We start from the raw sequence: 20788 nt of genomic DNA, 5'->3' as shown, positions 1-20788 counted from the left end.
ACTGAAACCAATATAATTATAGACTGAATCATAGTGGACAATAATAGATTTCTAGTTCTTGGAACCTGTCTTTATATCATAGATGTTTCTTTATTCATAAGAGTGTATCAATCATGTATATAAGAAATGAAAATGCAATGATAACTGTGAACAACTAATTCAGCTCAGAATGTAATACATTTATTCATACCATACAAAGATGAAAATACTATCTTGAATCCAACACCGAGGAAATCACCGGTAATGATGCCACTATAGATGAAGAGGTGTAAAGCAAATATAGTGGATATAAACTCACAAGCACCTACGAATCACTGGCATGGTAGCCTGAAAAGGTGAGGAGGTGTAGAGAGCCTGCACAAGCTTGGATGAAATCATAATAAATAAATAATAGACAAAATAAAATTATAATAGCTCATGCATGTTCTAGTTATGAAATATGTTGTCAAGTTGAGTGGCGGAGATTGGGTTTGCGAACTCAACTTGAAATCCTTGGCTAGGGTAGAAATAGGCACATGTGATCTTTGTTGTTTGTTCAGACGCTTCAATTATTTTGGAGAATAACTGTTGGGACACTCAGCCCACCTGATTACTCAAATGGCTAGACTTATGAACATCCCAGCCTGATCCCAAGGTAGGGAGGGTCGTTCTATTAATTTAGTATGAGTGAGGATATGTAATAGTCCGCGGTTGGGAGGTTAAGGCTATGTCTATGCTTCTCCTCTCACCAATGCCGAGGCTTGGACAACAAGATAAATGGATTTCTTTCATTATTACTATATGTTTTTTTTACTCTTAACCCTTAGAAGAATAGATAGATACTTTAATTTTTAGATGGAGTAAACATTTACTTTTATGTTGAGTAAGCATTTCAGTTGATATGATTAACCATTACATTATTTTCAGTTGAATATGTTAGAAGTAGATAAATTGTTAGCAATGCATAAATATTCCTTTTTGTTTCTCGTGAAATCAGTTGAATATGAAAGCAAGTTAGATTGGAAAGAGTTTCTTTTAGTTATAATTAGTTAGTAGAAATTATTGCCACGTGAAATGGAATCAGTTACTTATAAAATCAAATTATTAGGAGTTTAAAATTGGTTATGAAAAATTCTTATGTTACATAATAAATCTCCTTAGCAGAATTTGTGGTCTCAAAGAATTTGGTAGCTTTGAACTCTGGATGTATTAGTTCATCTTCTAGATATTTGAGAACAATGAACCCATCTTTTGGGGAGAGCTCATAAAAACAAAACACTGTGCAAATAGTTTATTCAAGTGGGTACATGAGCATTATTCTGCATGAATTCATACTTGGTTTACATTGTTGCAGTCAGGGGAACGTTCTTAGAACTATCCAGCAAAGCAAATCACTCTCTAGTGTTCATCTAGAACTACTGTGATCAAATTATGCTAACACAAAGAAATTAGAAGAGTACTAGATGCATTCTTTGGACATTTCAGGTGTCTTTTTGACAAGAAGTTAGAAATCAAAAGAGTATCAAATGAGGTCTAGGAAAAGGTAGATCAATTCAAATACATTTTCTGATTTCAGTCTGAGATCTATATGCCAATGTTATTGATATGATCTGCAGATGAGAAATGAATATAGTATGTATATACATTGAAACATAACCAAGTCAATATATATATAATACTTTTAAACCTGTTTATAACAAAAGTTAACTAAAGTTAATTACCACCAATGACATTTCCTTTAAGACCAAATCGTTTACCAAGGAAACTCTTGATATACCAATCGGTGTTAGTGTAGAATATTAACATTGATCTAGAATGACAGCCTTTGATAATCGGGATAGTATATAATGCAATTTACATGATTGAATGTGTAACATACTTTCAATCTGAATACTGATTGTTACAAGAAAGTAAATAACAGTTGTGGAAGATATTTTTGCAATAATGACAAATCGTAATATATATATATATATATACATATATATATATATATATATATATATATATATACACGTAATTTACTTTGAACAACAGATGTAAATGCTCAGTGCTAACATTCTTAACACCTTGGACCCTCTTGGTGGTCTTCTGTAGGACATTAATAAAATCATCCTAACTTATCACCCTCTGGTGATTTGTGACTGTAACTCTGGATAGGCACCTGCACTAGTTCAAGAAATAGATCATTCAATTGCAAATTTATAAAACAAACAAATCTTAAACATAAAACTAGTAAAGGACGGAATGTTTGAAGCATCTTTTTGGTCAAAAGATTGTAATGGTTGTTCGATAGGGTACAACTACATGACCTTTTGAATCCTTTTAATGAAGTCTATAGCATTTTGTAAAGATTTCTGCTTGTCACAAGCTAATATGAATGTGATGTAGCCCAAACCCCTTTCAAAATAATATTCAGAAAATAATAACACAAGCTAATATGAATGTGATGTAGCCCAAACCCCTTTCAAAATAATATTCAGAAAATAATAACACAACAAAGATTTTCAAAACACCAGATTCTTCATCCAACTTATCCAACTCTATTCTACCCTACAATGAAAGAAAATGCCTACTTATTACAATTCTGAAAATTACCATATTTGGCATATTTTCGAAAAAAATAGAATTTTTCATTTTTGGTAATTTCCAAAATCCATCCTAAGAATCCCGATTTTTCTCAAGAAAAGCCCCTAACTAAGGCAAGATGAATTGCCAACTAATCTACAAAATCAAGAGTATGATTTCGGATTTATTAAAAGAACTACTTTTTAAAAAACTAGGAAAAAACACAAAAACTCAATTTTGGAGGTCAAGACAAAATTTTAGGCTCCTATAAAAATGTTGAAACAGCCACCTATCGGGTTGAGATCAGTCGACAATCTAAATAATTCCTCATGCGACTGCCTGTAAAATTTTAGCCAAAACCCATATCCAAGTCAAAATTTATGACTCCCAGAAGTTGATGCATCATTCTCCCCTTCTTGAAAGAAACGCAGCTCCTGCAAGTGACTGTTTGTGAATTGCTGCAATTTTATTAGATCCAACTGCATTATTGCCCTCTTAGATAACCATCTACTCTCTGTTTCAGGTAACCTGTCCCATTGTATGAGGTATCTATCATGATGACCATGCCTTGTGGAGGTAGTTTGCTTGTCAAGAATTTTGGCAATCTTTTCTTGCTTATTGGGGAGGTGATGTTGCCAGTCCACTCCCTGGCCCTCATCTACATTGGGAACATCTCCATGGAAAGTGTATGAATCAGAAACATTAAAAAGGGGAAATGTCAAGATTTGTTGGTAAGCTGACCTCATAAACATTATCATAATTTGTTTGATGATTTTGCAAGGCTCAATCTTTTTATACTTCAATTTATGATAGGTGCCTATAGGAAACCATTCATGCCTCAAGTAAACCATCACCAAGTCACCAACATCAAATATTTGTTGTCTCCAAGTAGCATCTACAACAATCTTGTAATTTGCATTACTATCCTGTAACTTTTGTCTGACATCTTGTTGGAGCTAGTGAAGGTGTTCAGAAAAGGCAACTCCATCATCACTAATTTTGTCTCCCAAGGGAAGTGACACAAGGTCTAGAACACTTCGAGGGTTTTGACCATAGACAATTTGAAATGGAGATTTACCGGTGGATCTGTTAACAGAACTGTTATAGGCAAATTTTGTTTGGGGCAATGCCAAGTCCCATTGTTTAGGCTTCTCCCCCACAATGTAGCGTAACGGATTTCCCACTCTCTGATTGACTACCTCTGTTTGTCCATCTTTTTGAGGATGATAAGCACTACTAAAATGTAACTATGTTCCTAATTTCCTCCAGAGAGTCCTCCAAAAATGGCTCAAGAACTTAGTGTCTCTATCAGAAGTAATGGTCTTTGGAAGGCCATCTAAATGAACAACTTCTGAGAAGAATAGTTTTGCTACTCTAGTTGCATCGTTGGTCTTTTTACAAGCAATAAAGTGGACCCTTTTTGAAAATCGATCAACAACCACAAAAATAGAATCATTACCTCACTGAGTGTGTGGGAGACCCAATACAAAATCCATACTCACGTTAGTCCATGGTTTGGTGGGTACTGGTAAAGGCATGTATAATCCTGTATTTTGTGAATGTCCTTTAGTCACTTGACAGATTTTGCACCTTGCCATGTATTTAGTGATGCCCCCTCTTTATCTTGGGCCAATAATGCTTATCTTCAACCAAGTTTATTGTTTTGTCCTTTCCAAAGTGTCCAGCTAGTCCACCACTGTGAAATTCCTTGATAATGTTTTCCTGCATGGATCCGCCTAGTATACATAGTTGTTTAGCCTTAAAGAGGTAACCATCCTGCATAAAATAGTCACCTTTCACATGATCCAACTTACCAAAAGATGAAGCCTTCTACAATTTCCCAGAAATCATCATCAGTTTCATATAAGGTCTTAATAGCATCAAAACCAGTGACCTCAGTTTCCATTGTGATTAATAGTGTAGCGCGCCTGCTCAAGGCATCAACAACCTGATTTTGTTTTCTAGATCTATGCTCAAGACAAAAGTATATCCCTATAAGAAAGATACCCACTTGGCATGTCGACTATTCAACTTCTTTTGTGTGTTGAGATATTTCAGAGCAGTATGATCAATAAACAACACAAACTCATGTGGGACCAGATAGTGCCTCCAATGTCTTAATGCTTGAACAATTGCATAAACCTTGAGATCATAGATAGAATAATTCTTTCTTAATTCAATTTCTTGCAAAAGAAGGCCACGAGCTTACTTGCTTGGCTAAGAACAACACCTATCCCAACATGTGAAGCATCACAAACTACTTTGAAAACTTTGTCAAAATTTGGAATTGTCAATATAGGAGCTTCAATTACCTTTTTTTCCAAGAATTTAAAACTCTCTTCAGCATCTGGTGTCCATGTGAACTCCCTTTCTCTGGTACAGTCTGTTATGGGTGTTACAATACTGCTAAAATTTTGGATAAACTTTCAATAGAGAGTTGCCAATCCATGAAAACTTCGTACTTTTGTTATATTGGAAGGACTAGGCCATTTTAGGATTTATCTTACCTTTTCTGGATCCATTTGGACACCAACTTGAGAAATGAGAAAGCCCAAAAAGGTCAAACTAGTTTGCATGAACCTACACTTCTTCAAGTTCGCAAAGAGCTTCTCCTTCCTTAAGACACTCAAGATGATCCTCAGATGTTGTAAGTGTTCTTCCTTGCTTCTACTATAGATCAGAATATCATCAAAGTAAAAACTTACCAATGTAAGGTTGCAACACTGTATTCATCAACCGCATAAATGTGTTAGGTGCGTTTGAAAGCCCAACAGGCATAACCATCCATTCATACAAACCATCTCTTGTCTTAAATGCTGTCTTCCATTCATATCCCTCTCGAATGCGGATCTAGTGGTAGCCACTTCGGAGATCAATCTTGCTGAAGTACTTAGCCCCCACTATTTTATCCATCATGTCCTCTATTCGAGGAATAGGAAACCGTTACTTAATGGCAATCTTATTGATTGCTCTACTATCAGTGCACATCCTCCATGTGCCATCCTTCTTTGGAGTCAACAATGCGGTTATGACACACGAACTCATGCGTTCCCTAACCAGACCCTTTTGCATCAGTTTTGTCACTTGCTTATTCAACTTTGCATGTTGTGTTGGATTCAACTGATAGGCTGCTTGATTAGGCAAAGTTGCTCTAGGAATAAGATAAAGATGATGCTGAATAGCTCTTTTGGGTGGGAGATCATTAGGTAGTTCCTCAAGAGCAACATCAACAAGCTCCTCTAGCACCTTCATTGCCTTAGGTGGTACCATGTTTTCTTGTTCTTCTCCTCTTTTTAGTACTAGTGCATAACAACAACCTGTTATTTTCATTTCTTTGGCAACTTCTCTTGCAGACAACATGGTTTCTTTCTTCTTTTCATTCTTAAGAGTCAACAAAACCACTTTAGAGCCATCCTTCCAAAGTGTGTAAGTATTTTTCTCTCCATCACGCATGACCTTCCTATCATACTGGCATGGTCTTCCCAACAACATATGGCAAGCATCCATAGGGATAACATCACACGATATCTCATCCTTATAAAATTTTCCTATGGTAAATCTGACTAAACATCTTTTACCAACTGTTACTTTATTTCCTTTCTTAAACCATGCAATACGATAAGGGCGAGGGTGCTTCTCAAATTGTAAATTTAATTTCACTATCATTTCTATAGATACCATATTCTCACAACTACCCCCATCAACAATAACTTGACATACCTTTCCACCAAAAGTGCACCTAGTTTTGAATTTGTTGGTCCGGAGCCACAAATCGTGAGAGTTATTTGCAGAAACTTCATCTTTTTCTGGGATGATCATTGATCTCCTCATCATGAGGGTTTCTCCCACATCTAGTGAGACTTCTGGCTGAGCCAGGTTCACTCTAGGCTGTCTTCCTTGATTTATTTCTGGCATGTTATAATTTGAGCATTCAAAGGCTCTATGTCCTTCTACACATTTGAAACAGGTAAAGGGCCTCTATTGGGTTTCCCATCCTCTTCTGCTATCATAACCTCATCCTTGCTGAAATCCCCTTCCTCTTTCCTATTTTGTAGACCTTGTTTGGAGTCTGTATTTCTTTCGAATCCTTGGGAGGATTCTCCTCGGCCATAGTTAGAACCTCCTTGAAATGGTGTTGAGGAACCCTTTCTTCCTCCTCTATTCCTTTGATTGTACTATCAATTATGCTTTTCTTCAGCCTGTAGAGCTAATTGGTAGGCTTCCTCCATACTGTTAACATGATGCATGTTTAGTTCATCTTGGATAGAGAATTTAAGGCCGTTCATATATCTAGCAGCCACTTGCTCATTATCTTCTTGATGCTATATTCTCATGGATAACTTATAGAATTTCATTTGTGTACTCTTGTACAAAAGACAATTTTTGCTTCAAATTCTAGAACTTACGAAACAGGGTTTGTGAGTAGTCTAAAATTTTGGAGAATTTTAGAGTCCTAAGCACCATGGGCAAGAGAAGATTTTAGATCTTACCCACTACTTGTATTCAACAATTATGCTTCAACGCATTCAGTCATGAGCAAGGCAGTTATAAGCGGTTCACGGAGAATTAAAGAAAGAACAAGAAAGCAAACAACAACAATTCTTTAATGGCAAGAAGGACAATACAATGGTTTGAGAGATAATGCAGTTGGAATAAATTGATCATCTGTGCAGCTTTAAATGATTGTGTCAATGGAATATCTTCTAATGGGGAGGTTTCGGGAAATATAGTTGGAAGAGAGTGAGATCATATCAGCCTGATTGCTGTTTGAAGATGCAAATAAAGTGATTTATTCCACATATTCTCTTAACTGAAGTATGTTTGAGGAACATATGTAATATGAAGCCATCTATTTTGATTTTGAGCACAAAAAGTTGTTGATCGCTTAGGATAATAAAAATTGTGTACATACAAGCTCCTAGCTTGCTTCTTGACAAATAGAATGGGTGATTGGAAAGGGATTGTATCTATTAATTTGGCCTGTAAGCATTTTCTTTAGATTCAGATCTAGAGGCTTTGAATATTGCACAAATAGCACAATAGCTATACTAGACCGAGTGAATGCATGCCGGCAAAGTATAACTAATGACAATAATTCCAGTAATCAGAGCAATATTTCTTGTTATTAGAAATGCTTTCAGTCATTCAGCTCCTGGGCTAGCCATGCGCCGAGGTGCTCTTAAGTGGGTAGAAGACCATCAGCCAGAATCGGTTATAAATGCTTTTGTAATCATTGTTAATTTGTCACTTGTTAATACTAAGGAAATTTGGATGGTTGGAATCTCTAGAATTGTGAGAGCGATTCCTTGATTCGGCGAATGATGTTGGTCTTTGGTTCACAGAAAAGAAATTCTCGAGCAAGGACATAATTATACAAGAAGAGAATATTGTGTTACAACATGTTAAATTGCTCTCCATGATGTTAAACAAATATCCCAAATTCATGCTTAACGTAAAAAAAAAAACAATAATTGCAAGCGTAGATGAATTGAGATCAAGCCAAGAGATGCAATCATCGCATTTTCAGTCTATGTTTCAGATAGTGGAATGAGCCAAGTGCATCACATTAACTACGGAGAATAATGTAAAAGTCTACAGTGACCCTCTTGAGCATTTTTGGATGGAGGAATATTCGGAAAACTAGATTTACAAAGGTGTAGAAGAATAGAATTCAAGAGACACCTGAAGCATTCATATGCGCAGTTGGAGATCTCCCAGGGCTCAAAGGATCACACTTGTTTGGTGTAACACGAAATTGGCTTTCTCGATCCCTTTTCTTTTTGTTTTCTAGAAGTCTTTCTAATCAAATATATTAGAATCTCTCTGTATATATTTTCCGTACTTTTAATTTGCGTCATTGTGTGCAGAAAAAATTAGATCGCAAGTCAAATGGGAGCAAAGATATGATGGCCCATTTTTGCAAATAAAAATGTCGACCCTTGTCTTCATTGAAGAATTCCACATCTTACACGTAGAAGATATGTCTCAGGAGTCAATCAAATACGGTGAGAAGGCTGCTCGAGGGATAGAAAAGTTGCAACATTGATGTCAAAGGAAATTGGTATTTGGCGATTAATTGATTATTTCAAGGTCGAAATGTTGCTACATTTGTAAATTTGTGATTCACGCAAAGAAATCATGAGCGGTTTGGAAGGGAAGCTCTGATATTTATGCAAATGAAGAATACACTGCCAGTTATTTTGTAGCAAAGTCTGAATTGTATTAAAGTCATATTAACGGTTGGTTATTAGTTTTGAAAGGTTGCAACACTTAAAAGGCAACAAACATCTTCTCAGCCTTTATAAATATGTAATACAAAATCAAACAAGACACTATTGCTCATTTTCTAAAAACAACTTTCTACATATTTTGAAGCATATGTGATATTTGAACTCCTCTCTTGGAAGAGCTTGAATTTTGAACCAAGTAGGTGGAAATTGAGATTTTTTGGGCATAAACTTCAATATTGTCTGAGATCAAGTTGTGTTGAATAGAGCATCAACAATTTGAGTGTCTTCAATACAAACTTTCCAACAATAAAATCAATAAGAGTTTTATTTGTTCTAGAGTTAAAATTTATATAATTTGTCCTTTGTGATCATCTTATTATTTATTTGTTTATAATTCATTGTTACGATAAGTGGATCAAATTGTTCGCTTCTATTTAGATTTGATAAATACAAATATTGCAAGATATAATTATTTTCTTTATTTGTATCTATTGTGTCCATACAAGGGTTAAAGCATAATAGACTGATCTGAATACGTGAAAAGTATAACAGTTCGAGGCATCGTAATAACTGAATTATTTACAAATATAATATAACTAGTATCATAAAATTGTATGTAAAAAATATATATTTGACTCTATTATCCAATTAAACTTTGGCACTGATCATAAAATTTGCTCATAATTCTCAATCTGTGTGCTGGCAATATTCTAATCTTTTTCTTTTAATGGTTTGATATCTATTTGTTTTAGTAATTCACTGTTAACCTTATCGCAGCATTCACAAGTTTATTAAAATTCGAAGAATAATACTCATTACTCACAATCCAGAAGTTTTCCTTAAATTCTTACCACTTGAGGAAATTATTTTTGTTATAATCTATTCGCTATAAATCGTCTTGGATCCAAGTTTTGCTATCCAAGAACAGGTGTACAGGCCTTGGTTTAGTGGAGCCAAAAGTGCAAAGGATTCAAATCAATTCGATTGATCTTGTCACGTTGGCCAAAATCGATTAGATACCCAACATTGAGCAGGCAAGGCTTGTAGGTTTCTAATCAATGAATTTGATAACCAACACAATCTGCCTCTGCATATCCAACATAAAGCTTGGCATTCGAGTGACACCTCCTCTTCCTCTTCCTCTCCCAGCCATCTTCCCACTCTAATACCAAATAATGTAGCCCAAACCCCTTTCAAAATAATACTCAGAAAACAATAACACAACACAGATTTTCAAAACACCAGATTCTTCATTCAACTTCTCCAACTTTATTCTACCCTACAATGAAAGAAAATGCCTACTTATTAAAATTACCATATTTGGCAGATTTTTGGAAAAAACAGAATTTTCAATTTTTGGTAATTCTAAAATCCATCCTACGAATCCCGATTTTTCCCAAGAAAAGCCCCCAACTAAGGAAAGATGAATTTTCAACTAATCTACAAAATCAAGAGTATGATTTCGAATTCAATAAAAAAACTACTTTCTAAAAAACTAGAAAAAAGCACAAAAACTCAATTTTAGAAGTCAAGACAAAATTTCAGGCTCCTGGAAAAATGTTGAAGTGGCCACCTATCAAGCTGAGCGCAATCGGCAATCCAAATAACTCCTCATTTGACTGCTTGTAAAATTTCAGCCAAAACCCATATCCGAGTCAAAAGTTATGACTCCCGGAAGTTGATGCATCAGAATGCAACGGAGATTTGATAAATCATAAATGTAACATCTTAAAACATTGCACGCCTTGTAATGATGATCTCTCTTCACGTGCAGTTTAGTTTTGGATCATTAAGTATGTTTTATATTTGATGCATGTTTTTGATATGTTTTGTTCTAGATCAATTCGTCTATGCTTTTATATACCATTCTCTCTCTCTCTCTCTCTCTCGTGATTTGTAACTGAGACTCTTCGATAGGCAACTGCACTAGTTTAAGAAATAGATGATTCAATTGCACATTTATAAAACAAATGAATCTTGCAACATAAAACTATTATCATTATATCTGCAGTTCATGATTTTGTTACAGTTTTCACAACTTTAGAATTGATCAATAAATAAAACCAGTAAAGGAAGATTGCAGAAAAGGAATATGATCTACATCATGAGTCTCATCGCTCATAAAATTTAGGCTGAATTAAGATTTTTATTTACACTTTTCCAAGGCGACCCAAAACTCCGATTTGAAGGTTGGATTGAATCTCAACATAGAGGACAAATACGGTGGAAAAGGTTTTATGTTTCTGCCTTAAAATTTTCAGCTCTTTCTTTTATTTTCTCGCTTTGGGTACTCTTCACATTAACTTGGAAAAATAGCATATGACGTACTATTGGAGAAGGCTATGTACGAATAAAGTCTTTAAATTTACTGGATATTTTAATAATAATTTAAAAGATATGAGAATTTTTTTCCTGGAGAATAACTGCAGTATTGTTGCTATTGCAAATGCATGAAGAAAACCGTTCAACTGTTTGAAAAGAAAAGAAAAATGGTTGTTTGGATAGAATTGTTAGCTACCACTTCTACGTATAATGTCCCAAACTCAATATTTGCCCCAAATCTCATGTCTCAGTAATTTTGAACAAAAAATATCATGCAATGAACTTCAGATTTTACCAGCGAAATCCCATTAAATAACTAGATAAAAAGAAGTCTCCAAATGTAATTGCAATAAATCTCTAGGAGAAATACATTTTGAGGAATAATATTTCATTGAAACTCTTTAGCAAAATTATCAAGAAATCCACTTGTAATTATAGAAAATATAGAAAAATTGAATATGAAATATATGAACCTGAAGCACAAAGTGAAACAACTACGTGATGTCTCCAACTGACAATGGGTTTCTGTCTAGTATCCAAGATTGAGGGTTTTCGTCCGCTGACCTACTGAAAGCTACAGCTTTAAATTTCCAAGAGAGAAAAATGCAATCCAAAATAATAAACCAATTATGCTGAAATGGGCTCCATTTAAACACAACTTGATGACCCTTCACGTTCCCACTTCTGTCTCTTAATTTCTTTTTAAAAATAATACTTTTTTCCCGCTAAGGAACTAAAGTGCCCATAATAATAAAATAACATTTAATAATATGATCTTATTTTATAAAGTCACTTTATTAATAAATCAATTGAGTCTATAGGCATTAAAATCACTAATCAGATGAGTTCAGACGAGCATGTGTGATAGCTTGCTGGAAAGGTCTCGACAAGACACGCCTAGTCCAACAGTGAAGTGCCAAGAATATTGAGCCTACTGACTTACTGAAAGTAATAAGTGTTTGGAAACCCCACTGAAACAATCCCAATTGGCTAGCAACTGAAAGTGTCTAGGCCAATAATTGATCTGATCCTAGAGGAAACCTGATTAGCGCACAGGACCTAGGCAGAATGGCCTAACGGTGCAACAAAATCCACTTGCCTAGAAAAGGGGATATGACAAAAGGGTTGTAGGAAGCAACTCCTCCCATTACTAAGACCAAATCATCAAATCTCTGGTACAAACAATATGACCATGTAGAACACAGTGGAGAACTAAGTATAGAAAGAAAGGAAAATAATTGTTGTCCAAACTAATATTTTTTTCCTCTTAGTTAGCATAACATGGGAAGGTTGATGGTTAGACAAGTCCTAGCAAATTCAGTGTTACCCACAACTTTGTGTTCTAAGTAATGGAAACTAGGACCAATAGAGCTGCTCATGTTTTCAAAAGAAAAAAGAGAAAGAAATGAAAAGTAAACAGAACTACTTAAGATATCAATGTATATTACAAAAAGAGTGGGAAAGAGAGGACACCTCTACCTCTACTTCAATCTCCTTGTATGCATCCTCTGTAAACTGATGCACTTCAATGAAACATCAACAGGGAATTTTGTTTGTTTGTATAATTAAAACAACCATCAATTTTTATCTTATGGTAAAATCTAGAGTGTCTTCTTTTTCTTTCATTTATTCTTTTCTGTACTTTTAGTTCCTTCTCTACAAATAATCCTCGTGTTTTATTGCTTTAGGCCAGACTATCCAAAGAGATTTGGCCCACTTATGGAAGAGTATATTAGTAATGTGCAAGGTATGGGTATGTGTGCCCTTTGTAGATTATAATTTTATTGTCTGTAATATTTGTTTCTTAAGCTTTCTTGTTCAGGCCTGAATATGGTGGCTCGTAAAACTGCCCATTTGTAAATAATTTTGCATGCATGAATAGATTCTTATCTGCAACAATTGACTTAATGTGTTTGCACCAAATGCATGAAATCAGATCTTGCTAAAAAAATTATGCGAGGGATAGCTTTAGGATTGAGCATGCCACCAGATACATTTGAAGGTGCAAAAGGTGGAGACCCATTTTGGGTCTTGCGTATTATTGGTTATCCCCCTATTGACAATGACACTGAAGATACAAATATGCAAGATTCTGGGGTTGGATGGTATCTCTCTTAAACAGTGCATTTCATTTTATGATCCTTCATATTGTTTGTAATTTTCGCCCATTATTACAAAAATCTAATGCATTCTTTTTGTGATTTCTCTCAATTGCAGTGGAGCACATACAGACTATGGTAACTTTCCTCCCTGGCATGATTTATTTATACCAAGTTTTGTCAGAAATGTAGAAATTGATAATGAAAAAAGATCAAACTAGTCTGGTAGATATGATTAATTCATCTTTCTAAGCTATGCCATTTGTGGACAGGACTGCTTACGTTAGTGAATCAAGATGATGACATATCAGCTCTTCAGGTGCTATCCTTATTATCACCAATCAGAGATATGTTCACATGAGATATTTTTCATTGAAGTTTAGAAAAATGCAGTGACAAAAGAAAATACAAAATTAATTACTTATAAGCTTGGAGAAATGTGTATCTGAAACAAAATATTGTTGCATTTTTGTAGTACTACTTTCCAATTCTAAAGATAGTGGAGGTTGGGGAAACAGCTATTGAGAAATTAATTACCAAATCGATTGTTTCTTAGGTAAGGAACTTTTCTGGTGAATGGATATGGGCTGTTCCTATTCCTGGGACATTTGTTTGTAACATTGGTGATATGCTGAAGGTATGTCCATTAATACTTTACATCTCAAACTCTTTAATCAGAAATATGCAATTTTATTCTATAGTTATCATCATCATGAACAAGGTTGGTAAACACTCTTACAATTTTTTTTATACTTAGAAAATTTAGTCTTAGTGCATGAATTCTTTGGAACAATAACTTTTTCATTAATATCTCATGACCATACTTCTTCAAGGAATGGTAATTGATTACTTCATTAGTCCATAACAACCGATGGAAATAATATATTAACTTTCATGGAACAAATTGCTTCAGTGCAGAGGCAATCAGTTATGGATATTAGAAGCTTTAATTGAGATTCTCCTTGAAGGAGTTGCTTCAGGAACATTCTAATGTATATGCTTTGGGAATGAATCTGGACAGGTATGGACCAATGGTTTGTATCAGCCTACATTACATCGAGTAATCAACAAAAATCCCAAATATCGTGTTTCGGTGCCATTCTTCTATGAGGTATGGTTATGGTATCTTTCAAAGTTTCAAGTAATTCATCCTTAGAATATAGTCGTGAAACTCTTTCTTAATTATTTACAATTTTTGTTAAACTCGTTTCTTTTCATATTTTTGCTTTTCTCCCAGCCAAACTTTGATGCAATTGTTGAACCATTGGAAAGTTTCAAGGAGTTAACTGGAGGGAAATCTCTTTACAGCCCCGTGATATATGGGAATCATATAAGTGGAAAAGTGTCAACAAATTTTGGTTAATTCAGCCATGTTGTAAAAAAATGCTTTCTTATTATACGAGGACTATTGAGTCTAAGAATATTGTCGTGTCACATTTTCAGCCCTAAGCTTTCTACTTAATTAGTCAATATTTTTAACTTTCCATTTGTGAATGCTTGAGCTAAGGCCAATGTTGTAATTTAAATTAATTTTGATTTTAGTTGTAATATTTTGTAAAGATAACCTTATTATTATTTTAGGCTGCCTGAATGGGGCACAATAAAGCCTCATGCAACTCTTCTTGAGGTAGAAGATATAAAATGTTTAAATTTCACTTTCAGTTTGGAAAGAAATGTTGGTGTCGTGCTCAATTTTTCTTGTAATTGTCTTAGTCCTTTGGGGACGATCCAAGCTGCTCGGAAGTCAAGTGCATCAGGTGGATTTGGACTACAGAGTTGAACCCAAGACTACTGGAAAGAAAATCTAATGCTCAAGACAACTCTGCTACCTGTGCACGCTGTGCTCTAGTTTTTGTTTGCAAGAGTAAAGTTTTAGGAAAATTTTAAGTTTCAGATTTGAAGAGCCTGATATATTATTTGTTGTGCAATCTATAATTAATTTATAGCAATTGGTTGGAAGATTTCTTATGTTTGCAGGCCAAGTCGAATGATTTGGTGAAACACTTCATAGTCTACAACATTGAAGCTATTGACAAAGAGCTGGCCGCCCAATCTTAAGGCAACAACTTCAGTAATTGAAAAGGAAAAAATGGGAAACTAGAGAGAATCACAGCCTTTAGATATGTTAAAGGCTGTCATATTAATACCAAGAGGGTGATTCATTATGTTTATGCATTGTGATTTTTTTGTGAGCCTGTCATATATTCAAGAGGATACAAGTTCCAGGTAAGTTGCATAATTATTGGTTAGATTAAAATTACTAGATCTTGCCTAATATTCTAGCTTTTGAAAGATATTTAAAAAGATGTCTGCAGTAATTATTCAGTGTAAGTTTTTGTTTTTTGTGTGATTTGTCTGTAGAAACATTCTAAATATTGAAGCGGATTGCAGTTTGTATTGATTTGAAAAATCTTCCATTAGATTTTTTTTGGCTTCTTCCTTTGCTTTGTTAAATAACTGGATGGTGTAGCCATCAATAGATACATTTCATTATCTACTAATTTGTTATTGATGTAGATCTATTTGTTATGGCCTGGTTTCATCAGATTTGCACTTTGTAATTTGTTGATTTGGGTTGATTATAAACTATGTGACTTTCTGCCAACTATGTGACTTGATGCCAATAAGTTGCATTGTTCATATTCTTGTTCTCATTTCAATCTGTATTCTTTTACGTTGCCCGAATCAAGATTACTCCATGAAAGTTTGGTGGATTTGTTAATTAATTAGGTTTATTTTTCTACATATGTATTTAACTTTTTTTTTTTTGGATTGGTAAGAGGCTGAAGCCAAAAGCCAAGATTAATTATAATGTGTTGTGATTAATTATTATTATTATTTATTAAGCATGAGCGCAAGTAGATTTGAACCCAAGACCTCTTCGATAAGAGGCTCACAATTTACCATTGTGTTGTAGGCTCTTGCCTACATATGTATATAACTTATAGCTATATTTTATTTTTCTTTTTCCAAATTATTACTTAAATATTTGTTTCTATTTACAATTTGTTCATAAACTCTTTTCTGACTTATTGCTTTGTATTGACTACCATTTCCAGGAATATAGGAAGATTAATCCTATCAATAGTTATTTAATATTATCCTATAGTATAATCATTTTTTTTTGTATTTGCAAATAATTTAAAGTTTGGACATGGTGGTAAAAATATTTTTCAATTTTATAAATATGATGATTATATTTGAAATTCAAGAAACATTTTATTCACTAAAGTCCTAATAACATGTTCAAAGTGAATATTCTACATAATTATTTTCATATTTATTTGTTGGGCTATTTTCAAATCTATAAGACTCACATGATAAATTAGAAAAGCCAAGCAACCCAATTGAAAAAAGTCAAAGTTTAAATGAAAAAAAATTATAATATCTAAAGTTAACATTGTGAACTTCAAGTGAACAACTGCCACAAACATGGCCCCTCATGTGTCCTAGATCTCCACTCACTACTAAAAATGTTTGAATCCATGTTGATAGTAATAGAAAAGATATCCATGTTGATAATAATAGTAGAGACTTTGAGAACAAGGCATATAATATACCTTATGTACGCTAAGATGAAAGTCTTTAAAATATTACCTTTAAATAGGTAAAATATAGGTTGTCTCTTTTAATGGACTCCTAGTGAAGATTAATTATAATAAAGTGAAAGGATGCACACACTAGGGAATAAATGCAAGGCTAAATGCCATACAACATGAGAATAAATAAGATCATACAATCTTGATTTGCACTTGCATAAGTGAAAGAGGCAGTCTAGAGATGACTTGCATAGATGAAATAAGTAGAATGAATATAAATTTGCTTGGGTTTAGTTGCAAGTGAATTTTCCTATGGGTGACTCAAGTATTTGTGGAAAGATAGCTACAACTGAATTTAAGACATTTAGTAGTCTTACTAGACCATGGCTAGTAACTCTGTAGACTTTCATAGTTTTAAAGTACACCTCTTATCATTAAATCTTTAATGGTCTTATTGATGGCTGGAACTCAAGTACAAGGGACATCATTTATTTTGAAATGTTTACTTATTTCAATAATCATTCTAACTCTAAGGTCTTGTGTTTTGTGTTATATAATGGAGTAGTAAGGTGGTCTTGTTGGCCAAAGTGCCTTCCTGCTAAGGATTAATTTTAAATATTTGAACACACCCAATGGTCACAAGATTCAGTTCTATATTTTAAATCTCGGAGCCGCAACAAGATGGTATTGCCTCGGTCTTACGATAACTCGTATCAAAGGATTGTTAGGTGAATCAAGTAGTAATAAGATGCTACAAGGCTCTTGATTGGTCGAGTGAACGGGTTGTTGTAACATTGTAGATGGTTGAGAGATCATAAGCCAAAGCAAAGTCTTGCTTAATGTTACGACAGTAAGCAATTGTAAGATCGTAAATGTTGTGAGGATATGTTTTGACACCATGAGGGTCAATGATTGTAGGATCGTGGAGTTGACTGCCTAGGTCATCAATGCTACAAAGGGGAAGGTTGATCGTATGATCGTAAAGCCATAAGGTTGCAGGCACAAGTGAGGACACCTCCTAAGGTCACGACAAGGAACAATCAAATCATGATCGTAGGATCGCAAGGGCTATTGCCACAATTGCCGATATCATGATGGATTGTGATCGTAAGTTTGTAAAAGTCAATTTGACAATGTTGTGACATCGCAAGGAAAAGATAAAAGATAATGGTACCGTGACCTTACACTAGGGGTGTTAAGGGCCACCATTCTATCGTGAGATCATATGATCTTGTTGCTATTGAAGTATCATAAGGAGAATGAAGGATGGGCTCAATGCTATGAAGTATTGGTGATCGTAAGATTGTAGAAGTTAGGATTATGAACAAGAAGGTGATATAAGGGTTTTGACCACAGTTGATGCTCGTAGGATCGTGAGTTTAGTGTTGACCAAAACATATGAAGAGTTTCACTCACCAAGCTAGATAAAGAGGAACTCCCATCCAATCAAGTAGTAGGAAAGGTATAGGGCGACAGTTGAATACGGTTGAACTTCACTTTCCACCTAATTTGGCAGGTTGATAACAAGGAAAACAACTCTTGGATGATAGATTCAACCTTTTGGATCTCATACAACTTCTTTCGTCATTCCCTAGGTCAATAAATGCAACATAACACTTCATCACCACCGGTTGATCCATCTACTTAGTCAGATGATTAATAGCCATTGTTCTTGCCCTCTTAGAGATTGTTTGGTGGATAAGTGATCTTCTCATGCCTGAATTTGCATTATGATTAGATCTTTTCCAATTTTATAGTATTTTTTCTCTGTAAAGTTGATTGTAGTGGTTGAATTCTATCTTAGGATGGAAGCTATTTGAGTTATGCTTACACTATAAAAATAGATGTTGTACTTTTTCTTAGTGTAAGGTCTTCTTTGTTTCTCTGGTATTGCTTTGGCATGCTACTATAAATTCCCTCTTTGCCTCTGAATTATATGACATCCTGTCTTATCTTCTTCATCCATCAATGTACTGTGCAAGCTTTGTCTGCCTCTCTTCAATTTCCTTTGGATATCTATAATCTATGTTTTTGTATCTCTGTTGGTCCATGAAAGATAAGAAGTGAAACATTTTTTCCTTGTGTCACTCATGTGGTTGTTTGATCTATGTGTAGTTAATAGATTAAAGCAAGTCTGAATCCTTATATGTTTGGACTATCATGATAATGGTACTGTGCATGTATGGGAAGAGTTTGGTTTGAACACCCTATTTTGATGCATTGCCTCTTTAGAATAGATTAGGTAGTTAATTTCATGTATTCCTTCTCCCTTTTCTCTTCAAGAATAGTTTAAGTGCATTGTAATAGTAGAACGCTGACCTTCTCCGGAGACTCAACCTCATAGTTTAAGTCTCACAACTTGGAGGTTGTTTTCCATGTTTCACAAGGTTGTTCTTAGGTAAAAAATTTAGACAATGGTGCAAGCTTTTGTGACAATAGTTTTTGGCATGCGTGGTGGGACAATATATTAAAAGTTCATTGGCATTGAAGAAAGATTCCATGTTCATGCTGAGGAGATAGTATTGCCTTTAGTATAAAGCCTCCAAGAGGCTCATTGTTCAAAGTACTTGGCGACTCTAAGCTTCAAACACAATCTGGTTTCTAGACCAAAGTTGTCGTGATTCATGCCCAAGACACACACAAGGGCATCTTCTAGAGGTAATTTCCAATACCAAGAGTTTTCTTTTTCTAATCCAAGAAGAAAGGCTAGGGTATCTCTATCACTAGTTAGGAGTGCAATAGTAACACATACCCCTGCAAGATCTATCTCGTCTCCTCTTGTTGTTAGGTCTCAGCCTAGAATAGCATCTGCTCATATCAATAGATCACTTGCTTACACTTCTAGAGCTCATACTTTTGCCACCTTTAATGGTGGGAGCTCGCTCCTATTAGCCGAAAGGCACGACATACCAGTATCAACTCTTAAAAGTATACCTAAGTTTACTGGTGAAACCTCCATCTCCCCTGCTTAGCATATTTAGGAGGTATCTAACGTCTACAATATTCATAGCATCCCGAGGGTGATGTAGTGGTCAGGCTTCTAGCCTCATCCTTGAAAGGAAAGACACCACAATGGTATAGAGGTTTGCCTCATAACTCTATTACTAATTGGGATGGGTTAGGGGCAGCCCTATGCAAACATTTTGAGGACAAAGTGATCACCTGTCACTTTTAGAACAATTGACAACTATCAAGTGGCCCCCCATGAATGTATAATTGATTTCACTTATAGATTTCAAAAGATATGGGACAAAATATCTACTACAGTAAAGCCCTCTCCTGGTAATGCATTCTTGTATTATCTCAGAGCCTTCAATAGTGATATTGCTACCACTTTGCAATCTATGGGAGGGGACACTCTACCAAATGCTTATGAGGTTGCTATAAGAGCATAAAATATATTTTTATAGGAAGGTAAGTTAGGTCCAAGGCGTCCAATGCCTTTCTTCCTTGACATGCCCAATCATTAGCCTGCTATAGCCCTATTTATGTCTCCTTTGTAAGTCAGCCTCTTGTTGTGGTCCCAATAGCCTCCACATCCACTAATGGAGTTGATAGGATTGAGGTCATGTTGTAGACATTGATGCAGAATGTAGAAAGGAGGATGTTGGATCAAGAAAAGAAGATGGAGGACAATAGTGTAGTAGTAAAAAAGATGGGAAATGAGTTGGTGACTATAAAGAGGCAACATACTCAAAATAATAAGCTTCTCCAACTCTGGAGTCAAGGTCCCATTCATGGTAGACCTCCAAACCAAAGTCATGTCCCTTGCAATTGGAATAGACCTATCGACCACCCTCACAATTAGAATAGACCTATCGACCACCCCAGTCTTCAAACACCAACCTAAATAGGGCTTTAGTCCCTTAGAACAATCTTGCCCAAGATCAAGATTTTTGCCCTTCTTGTAACTACTCCAATGGATATTGCATGTGTCAGAAGGCAGAATCTCACTTGGCTTTAACTGTACCAAAGGGAGTAGTTGCCCAACAACACAACACTAATCAACTTGCTGATACTTTTTAGTAGGATGGTTGTTCTTTCATGAACCATC

General features: G+C 34.9%; 1 protein-coding gene across 2 annotated transcripts in view; it reads left to right on the top strand.

Annotated features, from left to right (window-relative positions):
* LOC149557544 (2-oxoglutarate (2OG) and Fe(II)-dependent oxygenase superfamily protein) overlaps nt 1-14856 on the top strand; it is a 116862-nt gene extending 102006 nt beyond the window's left edge. For both annotated transcript variants that reach the window (XM_089832184.1, XM_089832183.1), the window contains 7 exons: nt 12785-12843; nt 13033-13201; nt 13314-13333; nt 13468-13514; nt 13752-13832; nt 14217-14306; nt 14433-14856. In XM_089832184.1, the coding sequence (XP_089688310.1) occupies nt 12785-12843; nt 13033-13201; nt 13314-13333; nt 13468-13514; nt 13752-13832; nt 14217-14306; nt 14433-14558 (592 nt within the window). In that variant the 3' untranslated portion in view covers nt 14559-14856. The remainder of the gene's footprint in view (nt 1-12784; nt 12844-13032; nt 13202-13313; nt 13334-13467; nt 13515-13751; nt 13833-14216; nt 14307-14432) is intronic.
* Nucleotides 14857-20788: the final 5932 nt, after the last annotated feature.

Source organism: Cupressus sempervirens, chromosome 5 (genome assembly GCF_028749045.1).
Source record: "Cupressus sempervirens isolate cs-2001-9-10 chromosome 5, ASM2874904v1, whole genome shotgun sequence".
Lineage (NCBI taxonomy): Eukaryota > Viridiplantae > Streptophyta > Pinopsida > Cupressales > Cupressaceae > Cupressus > Cupressus sempervirens.
The sequence above is the reverse complement of the archived record's forward strand: the minus strand, read 5'-3'. Positions and strand labels throughout refer to the sequence as shown.